This window comes from Larimichthys crocea, chromosome XII (assembly GCF_000972845.2).
Source record: "Larimichthys crocea isolate SSNF chromosome XII, L_crocea_2.0, whole genome shotgun sequence".
Taxonomy (NCBI): Eukaryota; Metazoa; Chordata; class Actinopteri; family Sciaenidae; genus Larimichthys; species Larimichthys crocea.
Genome location: NC_040022.1, coordinates 21879723 through 21895082, shown reverse-complemented (window position 1 = coordinate 21895082; position 15360 = coordinate 21879723). Strand labels below are relative to the sequence as shown.

At 41.9% G+C, this 15360-nt stretch overlaps 1 protein-coding gene and 2 long non-coding RNA genes across 3 annotated transcripts; all 3 read left to right on the top strand.

The window, feature by feature from the left end:
* Positions 1 to 1681: 1681 nt before the first annotated feature.
* jpt1 (Jupiter microtubule associated homolog 1) lies at positions 1682 to 9410 on the top strand. Its single transcript, XM_019261897.2, has 5 exons — positions 1682 to 1884; positions 4368 to 4510; positions 6989 to 7137; positions 7700 to 7730; positions 8839 to 9410. Exons 1-5 carry the CDS (start codon positions 1829 to 1831, stop codon positions 8991 to 8993), a joined length of 534 nt encoding a protein of 177 aa, XP_019117442.1. The 5' UTR covers positions 1682 to 1828; the 3' UTR covers positions 8994 to 9410.
* On the top strand, positions 1893 to 4322 carry LOC113746996 (uncharacterized). The gene is made up of 2 exons (XR_003463277.1): positions 1893 to 3807; positions 3962 to 4322. It is a non-coding gene; the product is annotated as an uncharacterized LOC113746996 (long non-coding RNA).
* A 5223-nt stretch (positions 9411 to 14633) lies between the features above and the next one.
* LOC113747133 (uncharacterized) lies at positions 14634 to 15324 on the top strand. The gene is made up of 3 exons (XR_003463366.1): positions 14634 to 14701; positions 14844 to 15171; positions 15289 to 15324. It is a non-coding gene; the product is annotated as an uncharacterized LOC113747133 (long non-coding RNA).
* Positions 15325 to 15360: the final 36 nt, after the last annotated feature.

Here is a 15360-nt window from a genome sequence, read left to right as displayed (position 1 = left end):
CTGTAGGTGTGAATGGTTGACCCAAGTTGACCCTGATGAGGATAAGCGGTTACAGATAATAGATGAATGTGTAGAGAAATGTTTTGATTAATCGTTTGACTAGGCCAAGCTTCGAATTTTGGGAAGTCTATGAAGATGCCTCTTAAAATAACTTCCACTAATTTTGTCTTTCCAGTGCGTTGATTTGACCCTCTACAACCAATATTAAAGAGAGCACAAGTCCAGATAGTATTGGGTCGAAGCTAAACTCTTGCTGGTGGCTGATGGCAGTGGTGCAGTGGTTAGTATGAAGGTTCCTGGTTTGAACTTCTCTGGCGTCCTCCCACAGTCCAAAGATATGCCCTTAATAGGTTAATTGGTGCCTCTAAATTGCCTGTAGGTGTGAATGGTTGACCCAAGTTGACCCTGATGAGGATAAGGGGTTACAGATAATAGATGGATGTGTAGAGAAATGTTTTGATTAATCGTTCGACTAGGCCAAGCTTCAGATTTTGGGAAGTCTATGAAGATGCCTTTTAAAATAACTTCCACTAACTTTGTCTTTCCAGTGTGTTGATTTGATCCTCTACAACCAATATTAAAGAGAGCACAAGTCCAGATAGAATTTGGTAGTCGCTAAAAACTTGCTGGTGGCTGATGGCAGTGGTGCAGTGGTTAGTATGAAGGTTCCTGGTTCGAACTTCTCTGGCGTCCTCCCACAGTCCAAAGACATGCCCTTAATAAGTTAATTGGTGCCTCTAAATTGTCTGTAGGTGTGAATGGTTGACCCAAGTTGACCCTGATGAGGATAAGGGGTTACAGATAATAGATGGATGTGTAGAGAAATGTTTTGATTAATCGTTCGACTAGGCCAAGCTTCGAATGTTGGGAAGTCTATGAAGATGCCTCTTAAAATAAAGCTATTGTCTTTTTTCCAAACTTCCACTAACTTTGCCTGGCTTTCCAGCGTGTTTTATTTGACCCTCTACAACCAATATTAAAGAGCACAAGTCCAGATAGAATTTGGTAGACGCTAAACTCTTGCTGGTGGCTGATGGCAGTGGTGCAGTGGTTAGTATGAAGGTTCCTGGTTCGAACTTCTCTGGCGTCCTCCCACAGTCCAAAGACATGCCCTTAATAGGTTAATTGGTGCCTCTAAATTGCCTGTAGGTGTGAATGGTTGACCCAAGTTGACCCTGATGAGGATAAGCGGTTACAGAATAGATGGATGTGTAGAGAAATGTTTTGATTAATCGTTTGACTAGGCCAAGCTTCAGATATTGGGAAGTCTGTGAAGATGCCTCTTAAAATAAAGCTATTGTCTTTTTTCCAAACTTCCACTAACTTTGTCTGGCTTTCCAGCGTGTTTTATTTAACCCTCTACAACCAATATTAAAGAGAGCACAAGTCCAGACAGTATTTGGCAGACGCTAAACTCTTTACCCTTTGAAATATTCTGCAGATTGTCCCCGATCAATGCTATAATCGATAACAGTGAAAACTGACCACTGACGTGAAGCCTGAGACCTACCACCATCATCATCATCATCAACAAGAGAGAGAGAGGCGAGCTCTGTCGGTTCTGTCCAATGAGAGGCGAGTTCTGTGACGTTCCGTCCAATCAGAGCGGTCCGAACGCCGATGGGGATGGGTCTCGTGGGCTGGCACCGCAGAACCAACGGCTGTGGTGCTCGTTCTGTTTCCCAGTGTCGGGTGGAGTCTACATCCTGTCGCATCTCTGCGGGGGCAAAGCAGCAGAGCACGGACTTTCTTTTTATATATATATATACACATCAGTTTCTTCATTGACTCTTTGTCACCACCTCAAGACTTAAAACACTCCGTAAAGATGACGACGACCACCACTTTTCAAGGAATGAGCCCTGGTTCTAAGAGCAGTTCCAGGTAAAAAACAAAAAACAAAAAAACAAAAAAAAGGAGCCGTTTGTTTTTTCATGGAGGAACAAAAGAAGAGAGATGCGGGGCGAGCAGACGCCTCTTTTCTTTTCTTTTCTTTTCTTTCCTTTCCTCGCAGGCTACCTTACATTAAACCCGCTGCTTTTTCTTTTTTTTCTTTCTCGTGGATTTAGCCTAAACTGTCACATCGTCTCGCTAATTAAGTTAATCTTATTGGCTGACTTGATGTAGCATGTAGCCTTTAGCCGCGCTAAGTTAGTTAGGTTGAGCTGTGTGGACGGTGTTTTTGAAAATCTTGTTGTTTTTTTAAATATGTGGGGTGAAATAGTCAAAGCTGCCTAATGTTAGCACTAGAAAATAACTTTTTTTTGTAGTTTTTAGTTGTAGATAGCGTTATACTTAATATTTAATCTGTTATATGAGGATTTGTGGCGTTGTTTTATCGTTTTAATAGAAGAGTCCAAAAATATGTGTGATTGATTGCAGGAAGAATCCCAGACCAGACTTTGCTCCTGCATATGTCATTAGCACTGATATGGCTCGTTGTTTTGTCAGAGGCTTGCTGGAAGTTTTTAGCTTGATGTGTAAATGTTCGAGCTTTTATAGTCATGGTAGAGGAGAAAGAGGAAGGAAGAGGGGGTTAAAAAAAACAACAACAAAAAAACACCTTAAGAGGGCCACTCACCCTCCAAGCACGCAGTCATCGCTTTCCAGTAAGTGATGCGTCTCCGTCTGCATGCATTCCTGCCCCCTCCCCTCCCTCTCTCTCTTATGCAGTGAAAACACTGCAAAGACTTTAAATGATGTGATCTATGATTATTTTTTTAGAGCATATGAATCACGTTTTGAGAGGAGGTGCTGACATTAAAGCGTTTTTGAAGTGCTGATTTCTGATGATGCAGGGGGCTTGTTGGGTGGGGGCTTTGAGCTATAGCTAAGCCTTTAAATCTGTCTTTAGCTCTTTTGCTTTTGCTCCTTTTTTAAAGCCCCCCCCCCCCTTTTTCTTTTTTCTTTTCACGAGCTGCCGGTCATTTCTGCTGCTGGCCAACCCCAGAAAAAGAGAGAGAGAGAGATCCGTACAGCAGCAACTTGAGCACAATTGGGCTAAAAATCTTTTTAGTAGGCCATCAAAAAAGCCTCCCACCCTGCCTTATCCAGACATCTTTTGGCTTCAGAGCTCAGCTATATATATGATTATATATATATATATCTGCCATAGCCCCACCTGCCCATAAGCTCCTAAACCTTAATGCCATTTCATTGATATTATTTTGCGGCTTTCATTCTAGGGTGGGGTCTGCTGCCAGGCAGCTAAAAAGCTTCCCCCCCCCCCCCTCTCTCATCGCAATCCATGTGGAAAGCATGAGCTCATCCCCTCTGGCCGGGAGGTGAAGTCTGGTTTAGGCATCACTGTCACAGCCAAGTGTGACGGACACTAGTACTTATACAAGAATTGATTGAGGAAATTTTACGCCGATGCAGTCAACGCTGCTGTTGCTGCTGTGGATCTCCCCCTCCCCTCTCTCTCTCTCTCTCTCTCTCTCTTCTAGTTGCCTTCTTTGTAGTTCTGCTTCGATGGCCGAGTTGTTTTTTGGACTCCCATCTGCCCGCCTGGCCCTCGGACAGCTGCTCAGTGTGTCAGCTGGTGGCTTCAGGGACTCTGAAGGAGGAGAAGAAGAGAGTTTGCTGGAAAAAAAAAGAGGGAGGGGTCCAACAGGGGCTCTGCACAGACATCAGTTTTTGTCGCCCGACCGCGACTGTCCTTCAGCACAGCAAGGAGAGGAGGAAAAAAAGGGCTTCCCTGCTCATTATCCTGTTCCTTTTTGTTCAGCTCGTGGTGGGAGGAATGTCGGCGTGAAGTGGGCTTTGTTTATCGCGCACTGCGCTGCTCTAGAACAGTCTGTTTATTAGGTGACCTACATTTTGCTGCAGCCCACAGACTTTTCACCTCTGTTGTGGTATATTGACCCATAAGGGGGTTATCAGATTTGATTTGACTAATTTAATAAAGTGATTACAATGCTACCAGGAACTGACACCAACCCCCTTTTGTGTCACCGCAAAGGAATCTGTGCTGAGGAGAGGCAGCAGCTAGCCAGCTAACTCTGTGATTATATGCGACTGGAGTCAGCTGCCGGGCAGAGATTGTGACTGTCTGTCTGAAGGGCTGACAGCCGGGGCTTAGAGAGCAGAGACCTTGCTGCTAGGCTGTGTGTTTATATGTGTGTGTGTGTGGTATGTATATGAAAGGGTTAGGGTGGAGTAGGGGTAAGGCTGTAAGTAGCTCGAGGCATCCTCATGTTATATTTGACTATTGATTTTTTTTTTTTTTTTTTTTTCTGTTTTATGTGCTGCACAGCTGATCAGTGGCATGTGACATGAAGCCCATGTGTTTCAGCTCGGGCCTAAAGAGAGGGCGTAGCACAGTGTCCACCAAATAACATTATAATCCGTCATTTGTCGCTCTTCAGGGTACTACGACCGCCAGGCGGAGACTCCAACTTCTCCCTCGGCATGGACGACGACTCGACCCCCCAGCGCAAGAGCAAGATGGCCTCCAGCATTTTTGCAGAACCCGAGGACCCCCATGCTCACCGGAGGAACAATCCACCCAGTAACTCGACCTAATATTCTTGTTTGGTTATTTTTCTGTGTTTTCCGACATCCGAGCCAAAGAGACGAAAACAATTTAGGTTTTGATTTACAAGATAACATTAACAGTGACTGGAGTTTTTGCACATGGGAGGGCGTATAGGCGTTTTCGTGAGGGCGAGTTAAATCTTGCAAAACTAGACAGAACTACGAGAAGCCTTAAGTAAGCAAAAGTCACCATGGAATTAATTCTTCTGACTCGAGCTCGGAAAAGATACAGACCGGAGTGTTATTTAGTATTTTTCCATTTAGGTTGTCAGCAAAGAACATCCCACAAGTGTAATAGCCAAAAAGCCCTGGAGTACTTGGATAAGGGTAATTTGAAGCTAGGCTTTGTTAAATGGGGATGAGGATCGGCCCTCAATGGAAAGAAATAGGTCAGTTTAAAAAAAAAAAAATGTGTCAGTTGGTGAAACGTGTGGCCTCGTATAGACACGAGGGAAGTTTTATTTCAAGTACATGAGGAGAGGCTGACATACGCAGGCAGCAGCGGGAGAGAACCGGGACCTGTAAGTGGCTTTGAGATGTCAAGGTCACTGCAAAACATACCAAGCCACACAGGCTTGAAAGAAATATTAATGTAATCTGACATTGTGCCTGTCTGTCTGTTTATAATAATCCAGATGAAGCTGTAGCCAAACATAATTGACTCTTTAGTTTGTGTTTTTTTTTGTTTTTTGATATTTTTACTCAGCTCTTCAGTGTTTGCTTAAGGCTCAAAGATTTGATGAAGTGAATCAAAAGGGAAATTCCAGCCGACAGCTCGGTGCCGTGAAGTTACTCACAAGCCGAGGATCACATGTTTTCACACTGGTCACTTTGTAAAAACTGTTTACACGGTGTATCACATTTTCTGCTCGTGTGGACAATGAAGAACTCTAAACACTCAAATTATTACTCCATCCTCTGACCTCTGCAGCCAGCAGCTGCTGACTGCAGAGCCTCTTCCTGCTTGCATTGTTCCACTTGAGTTGAGGTGAAGTTCAGGGGAGCCTTCGCATAGTTGTCCCCGTTTAACGGATACATCTGAGTGAGGATATTTAGTTTCTGCCCGAATTAGCAAACTTTATTACTCTAACAGCTTCCATCGTCATTGTCCCGTCTGTTTGACCTGATGTGAACTCCTTGTTCAGACGAGCAGGTTTGTCCGCTGTGACGATCCTTTTCAAAACACCTTCTTATTTGCTCGATGCGCGTCTCGACCGCCTCGAAAAACACGGACTGAATATTGTGTAGACTAACAGAGCTTGGAAGATTTGACTCTAGGGTGACATGAAGCTACCACAGAGGTCCAATTGATTCAAAGTTTGCTTTGCTGGAGTATGCATCTTATAGCACCAAGCCACCGCTCTCCATAGACTGTAAGTTGTAGTTTTTGGTTGTTAGATTTATTTGAATCGTGTCGGGGTGAGCTTAAATAACTGACATCTCAAAGCCTGATTAAATTAAACTGAAAGTGTCTTCATCCCTACCACGAGGAGTAGGTTGTTGTTATTCATAAAGGCAGGTTGTTTGTCAGAATTTAAGGTTTATTTAGATACCGGAGCTGTTGCTTTGTTCAAGTGCCCTCAAGCTTCTGGCCACATGAGAAACACTCTGTAATCAGAGAGGAAGCCAAGAACCATCAGCAGCAGCATGATTGCTGTTCCTGTCTCCAAGCGTGTTGATCATCAGTTATCCTACATTCATATGATGGACTCAGGAGATCTATAAGGTTAAGTAGAGGGCTGTGTGTTGTAGTGATGATAGCATAATGCATCACTGTCTTGCAGTGCTGATTCACTTCACTCCATTAAGAACAATGGCCACTCCTCTGCTTCTTCAGCGGCGTTGTTCGCCTCATGACAAAGCCGGTCTGTCCCCTCCCTGGCCCTCGGGGCCAGAGCTGTGCCGTTACCTTATGTGGCTTCGGTTAGCACAGTCTGCTTCGCCGCAGTGTGCCAAGCGCTGTGTTTTAATGCTCTTTCTTGCTGAAGGAGAATGCAGGCGCTGCAGGGTTATGTGAGTTTTGGCATTCAGGTCGTCTGCCTGGAAGTCTTCCACTGCGTTTCTGGGTCTGTTGCAGACGCCCAAGCGGATTTGGTGATGCTTTCCGTCGGTTCTCAGTGAACTTGTCTCGTGTTATTTCAGTTCAGTTCCCCTTTCGCAAATCTCATTCTGTCAAATCTGAAAAGATGAATCTTGTGGTGAGCATGTTGGCCTCATTGGTTACAAACATTGGGGTTTGGGGTGGCTTTGCAGCTAATTGGATTAGTGTCCATATGGTATGACTCGGCTGCTTTGAAGCCTGAGTCATGTTGTGTTATTTGTCTCCTGTGTTTCCTGTCTAGCCTCAATACTATCTTTCGGCCAAAGGAGAAAAAAATAATACTGAACAGGCATGACAGCTGGTGTATTAAATAACTTTGTTGCTCTTTCCATCTGTCTCTTACCTTCCCAGGCGGGGCACCCACAGGGACCCTGTGCGGAGAGCCCTCGGCCCCACTTAGGCGTTGCCAGCAGCCTCTTCTCTTCCCCAAGAACCCTCAACCGGAACTGACCACCATCCACAACTCTGGGGCAGCATTGGTTTGGACCCAGAGACAAGAGGTACTTCTAATTGAGTCTGACAGGCGCTGTTTCCAAAACAGAGCCACAGCACACAGTCGTAGATTACGTATAATTCTAAACAGTGGAAAATTCACCGAGGGGTTGGGGGGGGCAGGATGACTTTATCCATCTATTTGAAACTGACCCAGGATGTTGTTTGATAGACGTTCTCCACTGACGTTTGTAAATCCCTGTGGAGGTTTAATTTTTTATTCTGGGAACGCGCCAGTCCTCGCTGCTTGACATGGGTGGAATGTTTTTTTTTTTCTAAATGAACAGTTTGACAGAGGTATAAAGAAACAGTGAAACAGGATATCTGTTCAACGATATAATGAGAGCGGAAGGGTCCGCCTTGTAAATGAAGCTGTGACTTTTCTTCCACAAACACGTAAAATCTCAAGGGTCAGTGAGCTCAGGAGGGTTTTGTGCCTTATTTTTCTTTTTTCGACTTTCTTTTTTTACTTTTAAAAAAAGTAATAGGATTCACATATAGCGCTACAGGAAAAAGAAAAAGTCCCCTTGATTCAGTGACTGATGTCCCCGTCTTGTGTTTTCATCGCAGGTTGAAAACGGCGAAGAACAAGCAAACAATGGTAAGTATCCTGAACGGTTTATAAAGAGTTTCACACGCTCACTGTGTCTAAACAGCAGTGCATGACTTGGATTATTCAGTGAATAGCTCCATGGTTCACTAGAACAGATGAGGTCCACTGTCCCTGCCTCTTGTTACTGTTTTTGTCCCATATGCTGCCGGCATACCGTAACTTTTTTTTAAAGATACAGTACACACAATCTCCCTTTCACGTTAACATGACGTGATCTCTTTGATGTGGTTTTCCCCCTGTCATGATGGCCTGATGGTCTGTAGTCAAGCAGCTGTTCTTTTGATGGCAGGCTTCACTCAGTATGAAAAGCTTTTTTTTTATTAAGCTCCAGGTGCACGTTTGTAAGACAGTGGCTGGCTCCTCAGATAATGGAGGGCTTGGCCGCACATCTCAATGGACGTTTCAGAAATCATCATCCAAAAGCAGAAGTGAACTCCCTCGTTCACTTCTGCTTTTGATGATTGTAAAGACGATGATGATTGGAATGTGTTCGTCCCACTGACTCAATGTTTCTTGACACATTTCTGTGAAATAAGCAACCAAAATGTATCAAGTATACATAAAGTCAAAGATTAAACTGAACTGCATAACCTCAGTTAATCCAACAGAGTACATAACACATCCTCTGTTAACAATATCTCTTCCTGTTATTTGCACAATCCTCCCTTAAATACATATGCAGTGTGGTGCGTCTGTTCAATACATACACAATAATGGCAGGTGTTTGGTGGTAGAATGTGTCACATATTGTGATACTGGGGAAAGAAGGTGCAGAAGCTGTAGTAAATCTCACACGTCTACCCTGTGCAGCTGTAATGTCTGCTGCAGTGGCAATCATTTATTCAGTCCCTTTTTAAATTAGCATATTGTACAGTAATTTAGACTTTTACGGAGCTGATTTCATGACGTAACTGACTCTAGCCTTAAAACCTGAGGTCATAATTTAGTTAAGATCAGAGTCTTTGCTAAAGTTAACCCCCAGCTCTCCATCTTGATGAACTAACATCTTGGCAATTTAGTTTGTAAGAAGACAGTCCTAATCGGCCTCTGTTAACGTGCTTTGGATTAACGCGTCGTCTCATTGTTTCGTCCGTAGAATGTCCTGACGATGCGGAGCAACAAGCGCAGGAGCAGCAGCCACAGCAGCAGAAGGAGATGCCACAGCCCTCTGACCCATCGGAAGGTGCCAACCCTGCCACAGGCGGCCGAAGAAACCCACCTGGTGGCAAGTCCAGCCTCATCCTGGGTTGAGACCACTTCTTTGTTTGTTTTTTGTTTTTTGTTTTTTTTCATTTGAACGCTTTTTTTTTTATTTTTTAAAGATAAATACCCCCACCACTCTCTTCCTCCTCATCAACCTTGTCACCTTCTCCCCTCCTTCACATGCACTCACGCTGTCACGTCCATGTCCTCTCCCTCCACCCTCAAACCTTTCGTTTTGATCCTTTTTTCTATTAAAAGAAGAAAACTGTTGACAAAAGCACTTTATGTATCTCTCCCCTGCCCACCCCACGACCATTTCAGCCCATCCTGTAGTGCATCGCGCCTGCTGGGAAAGGCATGACGTTTAGCTTGTCCCTCATTCTTCCCTGTTGTAAATGGTAAAGGAAAAAATAATGAAAAAGATTTGATGCGTGGATTTCTAAATACAATAAAGATTGATATGAATTTCTTGTGGTTGATTCTTTTTTTTAACATTATGTTATAGTATTGTAGGAACATTTAAAGAATATTCCAGTGTGCAGTGACGTGCATAAAATAGATAAAGGCACAAAGTCTAAAAATATAGGCATAAAATCAACAGCACTGCTGATTCTCCTCAGTTTTCATGTGCATAAATGGCTAAACACGGAGCCATGAGTATTATTTATGTGCAGTGAGAAGGAGCCTGAAGACTGCAGCCGTTGAGAGCAGAGACAGGCTCTGACTGGAAACCTGCCCAGCCAAAGTAATCACGAAAGCTGCCTCCAATTCTGCCAAAAGAGAAACTGCACTGCACTATCTTTTCATGACATCATACGCTGGATATTTGGCTCTGTTCGCAGTGTTTCTGATTTAGGGTGGGCGTTTCATTTTGTTGAGAGTAGTAAAGATTTTCAGAGCAAAAGTCAGAATCAAAAGGTGAGGTGATTCATGCAACACGTAATGTTACTTGTGAACAGAACTCCTCAAAGATGGCTTTATTTGGAAATGCCGTAGTCTGAGAGCTTATCTGACTTCACATGAGGAACATAAGTGAGTACAGGACACCATTTATTCTTTACCAGCACCTGTTGCTCTGATTTTAGTTTGACTTATCAGACTAACAGAGACTAGACACATTGTTATCTATAGATTAAAAGCTGGCAAATCATTGCTATAGATACAATTTCTACAAACATTTTGGACAAAGAAGTAACCCAAACTTTTCTCTAAATACAGTTTTCAGAATTACAATTCAGGACTGTTGTATTTGGAGAAGGGAGTTTTTGTCTTGGCACATTTAAAATGCTTGACTATAGTTGTTGCTTCTAATAAAAAATATTGACCTTTAAAGTCAGTTAATGTGCTGGCTTCTTGTCATTAAAATGAACAACGTTGCCACTTCTGATTATAGTTGTCACCTCTGATTACACATGACGCTTCAATCATTTGTATTTAAAGTCATCTTGTCTTAATCGTGACTTGATTTAAATGGCAGCGTGTTTTCGATTACTGTGAAGCTGGAGATGCCTACAGGGCGGATCGTCTTTTAGCAGTCATAACACATGTTCATGTTCCATTATGTTTACATACCAGCTACATGCTGTAGGTGTCAATCAAAAGGAAGGCCTGAATAAAAGTTGGTATCAGAATAGTTTTTTTGTTCCTCTCTGCCTCCTGAGCTACAACTCGAGCGAGTGCTGTGGCATGGCGGTGGGTTTAAGCCCTCATCTGTAATGAAAGGCATGCAGAGGTCACTCAAGACCAGGAAAAGAACTTCCTGTCCTGGAGAGATGCCAGGATGTTGGACTGCAGTCAATGAAGACTTGTTTTCAGTAAGTGCTGTACCCACAAGGAAAGCCCTGTGCTCTTTTATTATAGTTGAGGACACAGAGTCGGGCCTGGATCTCTGGCGCTTTCCTCGTTCTTGTTCTTATGTTCATTTGACCTTTGGAAATATGTTTGCAGTGTTGGTCAAACCGCTTTGAAAGCACTCAAACCACAGCAAAGCTGCCCTAGGAAGAAATACAGTTTGGATAACTAAAGCTACTTAGAAAGAAGTAGCTCAAACTATTTAATAGAAGAAGAAAAAAATATTACCCTGACGTTGATGTAATCGTGATATGAATACATGTACATTATCTTGGCATGCCTTCACAGAGGTCAGAATGCAAGAAGAAGGGTTTGGTTAAAAAGGATTCAGTTAGAGAAGAGAAGCAAACATGTTTGTTGTTTTAGTAGTTAACTGCACAAGAATGGCAAATTAACTATTTGAATCACTATTAAAATGTAGTTAATGCCTGCAAGCTGCTGGAAAATGTATAGTTAAACTACTGTTTTGCAGTGTTGACATTTGTTTGGTTGTATCCTGTTCCATCTCACATTGGTAACACTTTATAAGCATTTATAAACGCTACATAAATATGACATTTGTCAACAATTTGTACTTCTCCTTTGAAGACATTTTTATATTATTACAACTTTGTTTTACTATATTATCATTCATTATCAACCTTCTTATATTGGCGCCCACGTGAGGATTTATAGCTGTTGATTGCAGCAAACAAATGCAGCACAGCAGTTTGCTCTTTTGTCCCCGGTCAACAGCTTCCCAGTAAAACCACATTAGAAACAGACTCTCTCGTCTATCCCCCCTTGATCATCCTTCTAATCTTTCTAGAAAGACAGGAGATTACCATTTTCCTCCCCCCGCGGCCATATGCCGAGTCGTTTGGCTGATGTCTGTGATGAATGAGTAAGCATCCTTGCTCATTTGCAACTTCAATTTATTGACAGGCCCATTATACCATGTGCACTCCAGATGAGGCCCACATGTGCTCCGGGAGATGGTCTCAAGAGAAAAAAAGGATGCGTGAGTGTGTAAACGAACTGGGGAAATGAGATGAGTCATCTCCATGTCTCATGACATGGCAAGCAATCAGTCAATCAATACTCCCATTCATACCGCACTGACTCAGCAACTACTGCAGGAGGAGGAAGGAGAATTGTAGGAGGAAATATTTAAAATGAGATATTGTGTTAAGAGAAATAAAATGATGACGACCTCCTCGTGTTCTATTGTTGTTGTATTCCTGTCCTCTCTGTAGCCAGAGACAGAGCCTCTTAATTATCTTGCAGTCTCAAAAATATACAACGCCTCCCCGCCCACCAGAAGCCTTAGACAGGAAGCACTGATTGGCAAATGGGCAGGGCCGTTTCCGTAGCGACAGAGGGAGAGTAAAAAGCCCTCCTTGCAGCGTCTGCTCTGGCTCACATTGTATCTTCTTTAACTGGATGAGGCTGGAGGAGGGGAACGGATGGGGGGAGCGGTGGGATGGACAGGGACCTTTTTTATTCTGTCCCACAGGGAGGAAGAGAGAGCAGAAGCTGGGTGTGTTTCTGGTTAATGTATCCCCAAACACTGGGAGAGCCTTTTATTGATGTTATTGATGCTGAGATTTACAATTCTCCGAGGACAGCGACAACTTAATGAGTTTGTTGAGCTTATTTCAGCTTTAGACTACAAATGCACATCATCTTATATCGTGTGCTGTAAAGCCTTTTCAGCAATAGGTACATGATATTTTGTTCTCATATAAATTGCTGTCGTCACTTCATACCCTGCAAGAGTAATTAGGATATTGGCTAATAATAGGCCTGACTGAATTTCAGAGTGATTTCATGTTGCTGGGTTTCCAGGGGCATTTTCAGAAGGGGACCACCTTTACACTATACTCTACGCACACTTTGCCAAATTTGATCTCAGGTTTTGGTTTCACAAAGAGGATCGTGTGTGAAGATTGTAACTGCAAGATCAGGTTCATCGTGAAAGAACAGCTTAGTGTTTCAATCCCTTTTTTAAAATTCATTTATTATTGTTTATTTTGGAATGAAGAATAATTACACTAAAGAAATATTCTGCTGTTGAATGTTTCATGCTCTGAGCACCAATGACAAAATTATGTTAACCTGTAAATGGATGACAGAAATCTCAGCAAACAATGGGTGGGATCAGAGTAAGAGAAAAAGTGTTTTGGGGTTTTTCATAACCGTTCCTTTAAATGTTCTTCATGTTGTTGCTTTATGTCATCCTTGGAGATAAACTAATGTGGATTTTTCTGTTGCTGTCTCTGTATGCATGTATCACTAACCCATGATACTTTATTTCAACCCCCCCTGTTTAACATTTATAATCACTAAATAAACATGAAATTGTTATTAGCTCTCAATAACGTAAAGTAATTAAGTTTTACTATATTCTCATTCATTATCAGCCTTCTCTTATTGGAGGAGTTATAGCTGCTGACAAATATATGCATACATACATAGATGAAGCCATGTTTGTCAAATGCTAAAGGTTATTTTTCATCTAAATGGTCAACACCCAGACATGTTTTTTCCTCTGCCACTAGGGGGCAATGCAAACACTGTAAAACACTTCAACCCTCTGCTCAAACAAAACTTTTGACCTACTTTCTGTGTTTGCTTTGACCAATAAAAAAAACATTTGGATCTGTTGATCTGTGTTTTGTCAAAGTGAAACTTTAGATTTAGATTGTCAAACTGAAACTAATTTAGATGTCATCCTCTCACACGGGACACATGTTGTTGCTCTTTTGACCAAGAATCCAAAAGGATTTATATTTCAAAAACAGTATACTGTTGTCACTGTCAGCATGTCTGCTGCCTGGTTAAAGCTCATAATAGTAGTCATTTATGTGAAGCTGGATGAATTGATAAAGTGACCCTGATTTCTGCATATGATTTACTTAAGGCAGCATAGGTTTGAATGTCATGAAGGATTATAATATAGATCATAACTTTAATTTATCACTCATAATAAATAAATAAATAACACATTTGCGAGGATGTATTGAAGATTGAGGATATCTTAATTGGTGAAATTTATTTTCAGAATATCAGGATGTTTATATATTCTCATTCATTATCAGTCTTTTCTTATTGGTGTCCACAGAAGGAGATATAACTGCTGACAAATACACGAAAACATAAAACCATGCTTGTTAATGCTAAATTCTATAGTTTTTTAGCATAGAAATATATTTTTATGGACATTAGACATGTTTTTTTTTCTCTGCCACTAGAGGGCAATGTAAACAATGTAAATCATTTCAACCCTCTGCTCAAACTAAACTTTTGACCTACTTTCAGTGCGTGCTTTGATATCAACCCAGGTTAATGTCTTTCCTTGTGCCTGATGCCTCAGAGAGGTCCAAAGTCTGGTGTTCAACAACCAATAAAAAAACAAAAACATTTTGATCTGTTTTTGTCAAAGTGATGTGATATTTGTGCTATGCATTACTATTATTATTATTGGAGTGACTAATTCAGATTAGATCTGCCGTGCCAACTTCACATTGCAATGTCACAGTGAATAAACTGGACGGTGTGGATTGTAGTAGACTCACACGTGGTGGTCGCGTATCGTTATTGGCTTTTAGGTGGGGAATGCTCAAGTGAAAGCAAAACATTTTTCTTACACGTCCTCTGAAAGATTAATATCTCATGTGGGGGAACAGTATATTACTGTCACTGTCAGCATGTTTGCTGTCTGTGAGGAACATGTGTTGGTATTTCTGGTTTTGGTCAGAAATCCTGAAGCATAAGCAAAAACAATTTTGCTTCCACACTTCCTTTTCCTCTTTATTTCATGTGATTACTCTATACACATTATATTTTTGTCACTATCATGTCTGCTGTCTGGTTAAAGCTCATAACCATCCTTTGTCTCTTCTCCACAGCCCTGAGTGGCCCAGGTAAGACCGATTACATGTATAACGCCTAAGAATGTGTTTTGTAGTCATTTATGTGAGGCTGGATGAATTCATGTGTGTGTTTTCAAATGTAAAGTGAGATGTAAGTAACTAACAGTGCAAGTTTTTGTGTCTACGTATGTAGAGAGCGGAGGAGTAGTATGGACAGATGTTGGAGGATCCGTCACTATCCAGAGATATTGCTTCAGATCAAGAGTCCCTGAGTCTGGAGAAAGGTCTCAGCCAGGATGAGATTCTAAATAAAGATAGAGACTCAGAAAAAATTACTATCGCTGAAGGATTCAGAGGCAGGCTTCAGTTAGATGGAGAATTCCCCAATCTGAACATTTTCATCAGAAACCTGACCACTGATGATATGGGGCCGTACTGGTGCGTCTACAAAAAGTACGATACTACAGCCAGTCAAATAAAAACAGTGAAAGGCAAAGGGTCTGTGCTCCTGGTGGTGAGAGGTGAGTCTAAAGAAAAACTTCATCATCTCTCCACTGGACAAAATGTTCTTCTAAATGCCACTTTAACAATTCAGAATGTAACTGATGTCATTGTTTTACTATTATAAGCATTAACAGACCAGGAACGTATGGCAGTGATTGGAGATGCTTCTGGTAAGTTATATCCCCGCTTTTTACACATTTCATTGC